At 51.2% G+C, this 11,019-nt stretch overlaps 2 protein-coding genes across 7 annotated transcripts in view; one reads left to right on the top strand and one right to left on the bottom strand.

Moving 5' to 3' along the window:
* Window positions 1–10,472, top strand: part of LRRC36 (leucine rich repeat containing 36) — a 53,615-nt gene extending 43,143 nt beyond the window's left edge. For 2 of the 4 annotated variants that reach the window (XM_067718724.1, XM_067718727.1), the window contains 3 exons: window positions 1,156–1,270; window positions 2,571–2,737; window positions 10,337–10,472. In XM_067718724.1, the coding sequence (XP_067574825.1) occupies window positions 1,156–1,270; window positions 2,571–2,737; window positions 10,337–10,344 (290 nt within the window). In that variant the 3' untranslated portion in view covers window positions 10,345–10,472. Of the gene's footprint in view, window positions 1–1,155; window positions 1,271–2,570; window positions 2,913–10,336 lie in introns of those variants that run through there. The other 2 variants (XM_067718725.1, XM_067718726.1) reach the window with 2 other exon arrangements.
* On the bottom strand, window positions 6,943–10,704 carry TPPP3 (tubulin polymerization promoting protein family member 3). 3 transcript variants are annotated; one of them, XM_067718734.1, is made up of 4 exons: window positions 10,626–10,704; window positions 10,374–10,503; window positions 7,610–7,763; window positions 6,943–7,493 (listed from the first exon to the last, which is right to left on the bottom strand). In XM_067718734.1, the coding sequence occupies exons 1-4, from the start codon at window positions 10,687–10,689 to the stop codon at window positions 7,305–7,307; spliced, it is 537 nt and encodes a 178-aa protein (XP_067574835.1). In that variant the 5' UTR covers window positions 10,690–10,704; the 3' UTR covers window positions 6,943–7,304. The 3 variants fall into 3 exon arrangements, with proteins under 3 accessions (XP_067574835.1, XP_067574837.1, XP_067574836.1); XM_067718736.1 differs by adding an exon at window positions 7,876–8,069 and having other exon boundaries at window positions 10,374–10,684; XM_067718735.1 differs by lacking the exons at window positions 10,374–10,503; window positions 10,626–10,704 and adding an exon at window positions 7,876–8,069.
* Window positions 10,705–11,019: the final 315 nt, after the last annotated feature.

Consider the following 11,019-nt stretch of genomic DNA (forward strand, 5'->3'; position numbering starts at 1 on the left):
TTATTTATTTAATTTATTTATTTTTGGCTGCGTTGGGTGTCCGTTGCTGCGCGCGGGCTTTTCTCTAGTTGCGGCAAGCGGGGGCTACTTTTCGTTGAGGTGTGCGGACTTATCATTGCAGTGGCTTCTCATGTTGCGCAACACGGGCTCTAGGCACGCGGGCTTCAGTAGTTGTGGCTCGCAGGCTCTAGAGCACAGGCTCAGTAGCTGTGGCGCACGGACTTAGTTGCTCCGTGGCATGTGGGATCTTCCCAGACCAGGGCTCGAACCCATGTCCCCTGCATTGACAGGCGGGTTCTTAACCACTGCGCCACAGGGAAGCCCTAGATACCTATTTTCAATCAGCCATGAGACCCAGTTCTCTATTTTGGATTACTGGTGATAAATACAGCTGTTGCAGCCCTGATTTCCACCTTCCAGAACCTTGCTACTCAAAATGTGAGCCACACATCGCAACATTAGCATCACCTGGGAGCTTGTTAGATCTATAGAACATCTGGCCTCACCTCAGACCTACTGAATTAGAATCTGTTTTCTAAAAAGATCCCCAGGTGATCTGTAAGCATATTAAAGTTTAAGTACTGTTCTAGAAGACTGACTTGCTTAGGACCAGAGTTCCTGTGCTTTTACCTACCTTATTATTGCAGGCAGTGGCAACATATTTGGAAAGCTAGATATGCCTTGGCCACAAATCCAGTTTCTGAAAGCACTCATTGAGCTACTGTCATGTGCCTGACACAGTTCTAGATGTTTTCACATATTCCGTACAGAGTGAAGGACATACATTCATGAACTAAAATGGAGAATACAAGGAGACCAAATATGTGTTGACTGCCTATGCTATGTGAGCACAGATGTCTCACTGACTCCTTATAACAGTGCTACCCGGCAGGGTTACTAGCTCTAGTGAAACTCACCAAAATGAACTAACGTGCAAGATTAAGTGGTTGAATTTTAATTCAGATATGTCTGTTGCGAAACCCTATATTCTTGCCACTATATCTGCTGTTTCCAAGGGAGGGAATGATGAATGGAGGGTGGAGGTGGGTGCAGTGGGGCCCCCAACTCTTCAAGATGTCTCCCTGATCACTCAAGCTCTGCTCAAAGACTAGCCGCTTGGAATCCTCTCACCCCTGGCTACTGTAACCTTTGTAGATGATCTTCTGCACAAAAACCAACAGCTGAACATGCAGGTGGCTTGCCTGAACCAGGAGCTTGCCCAGCTGAAAAAGCTGGAGGAGATAGTGGCCCTTCTCCACGAAAGTCAGAGGTAGGACTGGGTCCATCTAGCTGACTTCTGGAAGCAGATATTTACTTTCCTTTATCTCCTTTGTTTTACTTGGCAAGTTAATATCTATATACTTTTCAAATTAACTCTATTCTGTGTGCAAACCACCTGTATCCAGGCCAGTTTGCTCAGGGATCAAAATACTGCTTTCCAGAGCACACCAGTTTCTGATTCAGCAGATCTGGGTTGGGAACTGAGAATTTGCATTTCTAGTAAGTTTCCAGGTGATGCTCTTGCTTCTGGCCTAGGGACCACACTTTGAGAACATTAAGATATATATCTTTAGTGATGCTATATTTTAGAGTAACTTGAAATAATTCTTCTGTGTGTTGTTAAACCATCAATTCAATATACAGGTTCAATTCATTTCATTTTGTTTGATTCATAGGGAATATTTTTATTATTTTGATTTAATCTTGTGTATAATTAATGTAAAACTTACATGGTCCCAAAGTCAGATCCACAAAATCAGATAAATTCAGACAAATCTAGCTTCCTTACCTGTCTCCTCTATCCTTACCTTCCTTCCTTCCCACTAGCCTTCCATTGCAGGTGTGGGTGTGTATTTGTGTTCCCCCTCTATTATATAAAAAGAGGCATAATGTTGCTTTAACATTTTATCTAGAAATCATTTCACAGTGGTGTATAGAGTTAGTTCTCACTCTTTTTATACATGCATAGGACTCACTGTGTGTGTATTTAATTAGTCCTCTACTGATGGACATTACAGTATCTTGCTGTTGCAGATAGTGTTGCAGTGAATAGCATTGTGCATGCATCTTTTTTGGCGGGGAGGGGCAGTCTCTGATAGCGTCCAACATTACATGGTAATACAGAGTCCAAGAATACAGTCATGACTAGCACCATGAGTTTAATTGCAGAGGCAGGATAGATTAGAAGAAGTAGAAATTAAGATTTGGGTATAGAAATTGGAGGTCTGGTCAGGTGCTAGTCTCCCCATGCGTCTACTTACTTCATCATGAAAGTGCTTTGGAAAGATCAGAACAATCACTATATAAAATGTGAACTATGTTATTGCTACAGTCAGTCTGGAACGTAAACAGAACTGCAATGAATAAATAAACTGTCTGCCTGCTTTTAAAATAACCAACTCATAAATCAGACAGTTCTTTCTATTTAAAGATGTTACTTCATTTTACATTTATTTTTTAATTTTTATTTATTTATTTTTTTACATTTATCTTTAGCAAACATTTCAGGTCAGAATGGCAACTACTTTGCTTTTATGACTTCATGACTGTCTTTTTCCCCCATGCCTCAGATCCCTGGTGGTAACTAATGAGTATCTGCTGCAGCAGCTGACTAAAGAGCAAAAAGGTTATTCTGGGAAAGCACTCCTGCCTCCTGAGAAGAGTCATCATTTGGGGAGATCATCGCCCTTTGGGAAAAGCACTCTGTCTTCCTCCTCACCAGTGGCACATGATACGGGTTAGTATCTAATACAGAGTGTTTCAGACTCTGTCCCAGAGCCTAGTCTATGGAGCTAGCACTGCACACCTTTTTTGCAGCTTCCCTCTCAGCCCCAGGGGGCTCTCAGTGTCATTGCCACTAGTATGGTGGTATTCACTCACAAGATTAAGAAAAAAATCTTATTTTAATTAGACTATGTTGGTCCTTTTTATTTCTTTTTATCTCCTCCCATCAAGTCTTTCTTTCCTTCTGCCCACATAAATAGTTGGCACTTAGTCCTAGGCATCATATCACATAGAAACGTTTGGCTGAAAATGTCAAAAAGAAAAGAACACTAGACATTTTTCCCAAGTGTCAGTTGAAACTGTGTAGGAAGTTTAAAAAGATTATCCATGGCCAGGTATGTTTTGTGTTAGCAGAAATTTTGGAGAACCTCTATTGATCAGTTCATCAAACGTGTTTTGGGTTTTCTCCCACCATAGTGAAAAGGTGACAAGGTCTGGTGTCTTCCTGGAGCAGCCAACGGTTTAGTTGTGTGATGGAGCTCAAAGCTTGCCATTGGTACCAAACAGGCCTAAATAAAAGCCTAGAGAGATCCCGGAAAGACAGACAGAGTAGGTAATTCCTACTCTGGAGAATTGGAGAAGGCATCAGTGAGGACTTGTTTGAGTGGAAGCTTGGCAGAATGAGTACAATGGTACCAGGTAGAGGGGGTGCAGAGCCTCCTAGGCGAAGAGTACAGAGTAGGAGAGTCAGGCCCCCAGAGGGATCACCGGGCAGGGAAGATGTAGGCCATGGTGCTATGACAGTATATAACTGGGGGACCTGTCCTAGCCTGGGAGGGAGGTGTGATATCAGGAAAATGTCCCCTATAGAAATGATCTTTCAACCAAGACCTGAAGAATTGAATAGGAGGTCACCAGGCAAAGCATAGGATTGAGGGCAGAGGCAGTGGGGAGAGCTGCAGAGAGAAATAGCATAAGCAATGGCCATGAAATGGGAAGGAACATGGTTCATTCAGGGAATGGAGGGCCTGAGAGGAGATACACAGGAGCTAGGTCGCATGGCTCCCAAAAGATTTTAGATTGGGAAGGCAATCTACTCTATAAGAAGAGTAGATTGACCTCTGGCCATGTGGAGTGGACCAGAGAGGAGCTAGAGAGATAAGAGAGAAGGCTAGTGCAGTCCAGACCAGAGGTGTGGCTTCTGAAAGTTAGCTTTGGGCTCAGCATCCACTTTACATGTCAGTACCTTGTATTTCAGACTGAGGATCAATCTTTTCTTTAATCCTGATTGATTAGGCATCAATGGGAAAAGATAATGCAAGTGGCTCTAGGTATGTCTCTACTTCAAGGTTGCACAAGTAGCTAATGTTGCCAGAGAGCTTTACAGGGCAAAGGACTGTTTAACCTAATGTCATATTGTACTTCTCTTCATCTTCAGGGTCATGTCAGAGAGAGAGGCAGGTGGAAAGATTAGGCACTTATTTGCTCCCCTGACCCAGGTGCTGTGCAGGGAAGGAGAGCTATTGCTGTAATAATGAGACATGAAGATCACAACTAAGATCACACATCTCTAAGTTATAAATAAAATCTACAGATCTCTCAATTTTATGTAGGTTCCCAAAAGGAGCATGCACAGAGGAGCCATAAGTTTCTTTGAGCTGCATGGCTCTGAGGGAGCTAGAGTCAGCTCGTTTTCTCTGGAAGTGTCAGTAAGGACAGCCCCCCTCCCCGCTCTCATGGGCCTGTCTTGGCCCCATTGAGAGGCCTCCAAAGAGCCTAAGCCTTGCCCAGGTAGGGTCGCCTTAGCTAGTAGCCTCATAGCCCTGTGTTGTCATATTTCACCATCCCAGCCCAGTGCACAGGCCAACTTACTGGACAGCCGATGGGGGCTAGGGGAGGTGGGGGCAGGGATAACGGACTTCTTTCTACAACCCAGCCCTCCCTTCCTTCTCCTATGAATCTCCTATGAATGCTAGCCCAGAACCTATTCAGGGTACCTCTAAGGAGAAGCAAAGAGCCTGACCCAGACTAAGTCACCTTCCACTCTATTTTCTATTGTCACTGAAAGTGGCTGGTCCTACCCTAGGCCAGGCCCCTCTCTAGGGTTGCTGGCCACTCATGCAGAGGTCAACTGTGTTTCTGATTTTCACTGTGTGGCCCTTGGTCCAGAGGGCAGGGGTAGGGATTGGTGGCATCAAGGGAAGAGCCAAAGAGCTGTTGCCCTATGGGGCTAAGTGGGCTCAACATGGAGTGGGGGAAGACCCCTGAAGCAAGTAGAAAATAAGTGGACAAGAATTCCTCACCCTGGGCCTGGCACTATTAGGAGAAAGAAGGAAACAAGGCTGGGATGGAAAATAGGTCCTCAGGGAAGTTCTCCAAAAGGAGAGGCAGGGCCCCTCTGAGGTTTGGCCTTCCCGCCAGTTATACATAGAGGGTTTTAATGGCTCCATCCCACAGATCCTAACTTCTCTTCCTTGCCCAACTGGCTTTGCTAGCAAGGGTACCCAAAGCTTTCCACTATGAGGAGGCTATGGGGAGATGGAGCAGTGATAACTGAAGGGCTGAAGTGGCATTGTTTGGTCAGTTCCTGCCATGAACCAGATTCTGCTAGACTAAGGGTCTTCCTGGCTCTGGGTGGGCCTTGATTTCCCTCAGGCTCCATAACTTTTAAAGAAGAGGGGGCTTTACTCCTACAAGGTGGAGTTTCAGGACTCCTCCAGTTCTCTCTCTGGGCTCCTCTAAGCCACACTGCCAATCATAGGAGGGGCCAAACTGCTGCTCCCATGCGCACTGGATGGTAATCTCACCTGCAGCTTAAAAGCTTAATAACCTGGACCAGGCCAATTTGCAGGATTTGGGTTTCTCTCCTATTATGCTAATTTAAGTAAGCTTGCAATTTAAACCAATTCCCCAGGGCTGGAGGAAGTATTCCTCTTACTGTATGCTGGTGGGAGAGGTAGAGCTGTCTGAAACTCTTCCCTGAGCAATGCAAGGTCAGCGGAGTCAGGAGGATCCCACAACTGTCAGCCATTAGGCAAGCCTCTGCTGTGACCAGGTGATGATCTCTGCTCTCTAATTCTCACCTCACCCCCCAGCGTCTCTGTTCCAAGCCACACTACCACTCTTTACCCTCGCTCCAAGTGAGTTTGGGCTCAAGGGACTCCGGGGCCACCTGGGGCAAGAACGTCCTAGAACAGCCCGAGGGAGAGGGAATAAACAGTCGTGCTGCTTTGCTTTATTATCTGGGTCAAGAAAAAATATTTGTGAATGTGTGCCTTTTAAGCCTTTTCTAGCACTCTTAGGGACTCTGGGCAGTCCCTGAGTTCCATCCAGCCCACTTGTCAGCAGGAAGGAGGGAGAGTTGGCCCCAAAGCCTTAGACTTGGGAATAACTCTGGCCTAACACTGAGAACCTCAGAGGGGAGAAAAGGGTGATCTGAAAGCTCCCGGGAGTTCTCAGGATCAGAGGGAGGACACCCTCCCCGCCACCGCCCTGCAACCTGGGATGATGAACAGATGGGAGGGAATCAGCAAGAAGAGGCCCCTTCACTGTTGGACACCCTGCTCACCTGTCAAAGGCTGATGTTGGGTGCCAAGTTCTATTGCTGGCCATCCAGCCTCACTTTTGGAAATCAGCGTTGGGGCTTGCTGTGTTAGAAACAGCCTGGCCAGGGAGGCAAGAGGCATGGTTCTGGCCTCTATTCTGCAGAGGCCCTTTCACTCTCTGGGCCTGAGTTTCCTCAGCTATAAAATTGGGAGTTGAACTGTCTACTGTCTGCTGTCTTGCATTTTCTGATATTCTGAGATGCAGCCCAGAATGACTCACCTTGGTAGCCCTCTGGAGTGGAGGCCTGTCAGCAAGCTTAGAGCTGAGGCCTGGCACTGGGCCCCACCAATGCTTAGCCCAGTCTGAGTTTGCTGTCTCATCGCCCCCACCTGCTGTGAAAGCCGAGAGGCCAAGACTGAGGCCCTAATTGCGGGAAGATAGCCATGATGTCAGAACTCTAGGTCAGGGCTGAGGTAAAAGGCTTTTGATTTTCCTATAGAGCATCCTCATTCAGCCTGGCCCTGTGCTAATGGAAGGGGCCTGGTGTGTGTCTTTTTCTGGGCAGGGATGCCAGTGGAAGAATCAGCAGAGTGCGACTTGGAAGGGGTTGATGACAGAGGGGTCGTGGGGTGTGAATGTCATTACCCTTGTCATATACCTGACCAGGCCATATTGGTACAAAAGGTGGCTTTATTGAGGTCCAGGTAAGAATTAGGCACTTGGCCAGAGCAGCAGCTTAAATATGAGGCAAGCAGGCAGGGGTTAGCCATGCCCGGGGCGAGGTTGGGGTGGTGAGGCTATAGGCACAGACTCTCCTCAGACAGACAGAAGTCGAGGGGGAAAGAAAAAGGGGAAGGGGATGCAGAGCAATCTGGGTCAGAGGTCTGGTGGGCTGGCCCCATAGGGCTGGGCAGGAAGCGCTGGGCGGCAGATCCAGCAAGGAGGGGACCGGGCTTTCTTGCTCCACATGCCCCTTAGGCGCAGGCCTGAGCCTCTGGCAGGGGCAGCCGTGCTAGGGGGGGCCTTCCCAGGCCTCACTTCTTCACCTTGGCATCATAGGTACCTGCATTCTTGTAGGCACTCACATAGCCACTGTCATCCAGGATGTCCTGCCGCCCAGCAATGCCCTTGCCCTTGCCGCTCTCATCGAAGCGTTCCTTGTGCGAGCCCGTGTACTTGCTGGTGTCAGTCAGGCGTTCCACAGCACCCCCTGTTTTTGCTTTCTGTTTGGACAGAGTTCCCCCAGGGGTACCTGGTTAGGGAGCCCAGCCCTTCCAACCCCAGCCAAGATTCCCCATACCCCCCCTCAGTGGCCAGCCGAGACCATCAGGGCACTTACAGTAACACCCACATTGGCTGGTTCCTTGCCTGCCACCAGCTGGCAGATGGCATCAAAGGCCTCCTCCTTGCTCTTCCCCTTGAATCGCTTGGGTGCCAGCTCTTCTAGGGCCTTCTTGAACTCCTCATAGTTGATGACCCGGGCAGACTTCCCCCTGCCAGATATGTGGACACCATGAGTTTTCCCCCTTCTTCACATCCTCCCTGGTTCCAGCCCCCCAATTCCCCTTCTGGGAACATCAGAAGCAGGGAATGCCTGGGGCTCACTTGACTTTGGAGAAGACGATGTCGACATCGGTCCCTGTCACAGCCTTTCCGTCAGCCACCTTGCAGTCCTTGCACAGCTTGGCCCAGTTCTTGCCATTCAGCTCGTGCCCACTGGCCTTGGGATCACCATGGATGGCAAACTTGCGGAAGCTTTCCTCCAGCCCAGCCACATCTGTGCTCGCTGCCATGCCACCCTGTTAGGGACCCACCTTGGTCACCTCCTAGCCAAGCTCTCCCCCCCACCCCCCAAGGCACAGAGCATCACTGCCTCTACCTCAAAACCTGCAAGGTTGAAGTTGCAGGCACTTCTGCCACATACCCTCAGAGCTGGAGATGGAGCTGCCTGCAGAAAGGGGCCAGTACTCAAATGTCTGACTGGGCCCCAGAGCCGTGAGGAAGAGCCCCAAGAGGAAAGGTCCTGTCACTTAATGCCAGCCTGGCTCAGAGTGGAGTTCAGAAGATGAAATCATGATGCTCGCACCAGGCTGGGAACAGAGTAGCACTGTCCAGAAAAACTGTGAGAGCAGCAGCTGGGGCCATGGCTTTGTCTGGCCCTGGCACAAGGCCTGCTTGGGTGGAAGTCAGGGTGGCAGAGCGGGCCCCTTTCCTGGGAGTTCCATGCCAGGCTGGGTCAGGACCAGGCCAGGCTGCTGCTTGGGCAGGTATTTAGTGAGGACAGTGTCTCTCTCAGGGTCATGAGGACCCAGCGAGACCCAGCCCAGGCTGAGAAGGGAGCCAGAGCACAGGCAGGGGTGCAGCTGGCCCAGCTGGGACCTTGTTACTATTTGCTATTAAACAAAAACATGAGGGAAGGGGAACTTGGGGCTGGCCTGGCCACAGTTTGTGAAGCCTGGAGACAGTTGCTAAGGGAGGGTGGTACCGCTTGGAGAATGTTGCTAAGGGCAGGATGGTGTCAGGGCAGCTCAGGGAGAAGCTCCCAGTGCTGCTGGGCTGGGCTGGAGAATGGGCTTACGGGTGGGGCACATCAGCACTCCCAGCACCTGGGGCACAACCGTGGCTTCCTGGCCCCTTTCCAGCCATTGGGGCTGTAACATCCCAATTTGTGGAGTTTAGCAGGAGCAGGAGATTGAGGGGCTAGCCTGAGTGGGGATTGTAGAGTTATGAGCCCCTAGAGGCATGATGGCAAGTGAGACCGTGGCCTTGGCCCTGTAATCCTCACACCTACGCTCTGCGCTGAAGCACACTTCCCCAATGTCTACACCTTCAGCCCTCTATGGAGGCCTCCTGGCCACACCCTGAGCACCACCACACTAGTCCACACTCTCACAGCTGTGTGCACTTAGCCCTGGCCCTCCATACCTTCGGCCTTAGTCCCACTGACCACACCCCTTAACCTGGTACTCAGACCTCCCTGACCACACCAGCCCTGAAGTGCCCCCCCACACCCCTTACTGCAGTCCCCTGACCACACCCACAGCCCTGGGACAAAGGGCCCCGGGCCATTCCCTCAGCATGCACGCCCCACACATATACTAACAGCCCTGTACTGAGGCCCCCCAGTAATAACCCTCAGCCCTGCACTAAAGGGTCTTCCCCACACTTGCCCACAGTACCCACTGCAGTCCCCAACCACACCCTCAGCTCTGCACTGAAACTCCCTCCATGTAACACAGCCTGGTACTGAGGCCTCCCTGACCACACCCTCAGCCCTGCACTGCAGCCACTTCCATCCATACACGGGAAGCCCTGGGACTGGGTCCCCCGTTCACACACCCACAGGCTTTACTGAGACCCCTAACCAGAGCCTCACAACTCACCCTCTCTCCATACATCTGCAGCCCCTGACCACACCCTCAGTTGTGTCCTCAGCAACTATCTTCCACCTCTCCCTTTTATAATAGAGCCTCCAGTGACCACAGCCTGGAGCCTGCCTGCCTACCCGCCTTCCACTACCACTGGCCTTAACACTGAAAACCCTCCCCGGGTCACCACACTCACCCATCCCTAAGTTGCAGTTTCTGGAACTGGGATCACCCACAGCCCCTACACTGCAGCAACTCAGTGGGTCCAGAATCCCTTTCAAACAGCACTCCCCTTCCCTCTCCCTACACTGCAATCTCCCACCAGCAATCTGAAGGAGACCCGCACTTTGTTCACCAAGGGTAAAGTCTGGGGGAGCTTGAGTGCCACAGGATGCTTGTTCCAGGGGCCTAGCAGGACCCTGCACCTGTGCTCACTTCTGTCTGTGAGAAGATGGATTCTTGGTAATTTCAGGCTGATCAGGTGGTGCCAAGTCACAGGCCCCGGTCCCAGGGGTCTGCAGGCCACGTTCGCTCCCGCTGGGACAGCTGGAGTAATCAGTCAGCAAGGAGTTGGGGGTGGGGGGGTGGAACGTTTGGGCCCAGGGCAGGACCACTCAGCTGGTGTCCTCAACTCGGTACCATCCAGGGTTGGGACCCCTCCCAGGCCGCTCCCACCCCACCCCCTTCTTATCGTGCAGGATATTGATTAGAGTGGTCGGCGCCGGGGTCTCCTACCGGCTTCTCCCTCGTGGCTGTTCCTGCAGTGCACGTTCGATGGACAGAAAGAAAGACGCAAGAATGGACCGATGGACGCAGGAGACTAGGCGGCTCCGCAGCTCTGCTCCCTGCCGGCTCTGGGGCGGGACTGCAGGCCGGGCGCTTCCGCCGTATTATTCCCTTGTTTCTCGGTCTCCATAGAGACGGCGAGTCCCACCCCCGGGGCTGTCTCGGCGGGAGAGTGACCAAGGTCACGCTGGCTCCACCTACCCGACCCCGCCCTCTCCGCTCTCCGCGGGGGCGGAGCTGCTGCGATGGTCTCATCCCGCTGCATCTGTGGCTGGGGTGACCAGACCTGAAGTTCAAAGCTGATCCCTGCCTCCAGGGGAGATCCAACTTCCCAGAGCAGCAACCGAAGGCCTTTGGCGGGGGGCGGGGGGGGGCGCGGCGTGCAGAGGAGTGGGAAGGTCCCTTCCCTTAGTGACAGTGGGGTCTAAAGCTGGCTCAAGACCACAGCTCTCCAATGAACGTGTGGCATCCCAGGTCACAACTCCGGGTCATTGGGGGCGGGAGGGGACAGTAAACGAATCACGAGTGCCAGCCCCAAAATGCTGGTACACCGACGTCTCTCCCGCGGCCAGGGAAAAGCTCCTGGACTTCCTGG

The sequence above is a fragment of the Pseudorca crassidens genome, chromosome 20, assembly GCF_039906515.1.
Source record: "Pseudorca crassidens isolate mPseCra1 chromosome 20, mPseCra1.hap1, whole genome shotgun sequence".
NCBI classification, from domain to species: Eukaryota; Metazoa; Chordata; class Mammalia; order Artiodactyla; family Delphinidae; genus Pseudorca; species Pseudorca crassidens.

Coding starts and splice junctions, on each gene's coding strand:
- TPPP3 (XM_067718736.1), bottom strand. CDS start 10,679: ATGAGACCATCGCAGCAGCTCCGCCCCCGCGGAGAGCGGAGAGGGCGG. Junction 8,070..10,373: donor CAGCCACGAGGGAGAAGCCG/GTAGGAGACCCC, acceptor GGTCCCTAACAG/GGTGGCATGGCAGCGAGCAC. Junction 7,494..7,609: donor CAGCCAATGTGGGTGTTACT/GTAAGTGCCCTG, acceptor CTGTCCAAACAG/AAAGCAAAAACAGGGGGTGC.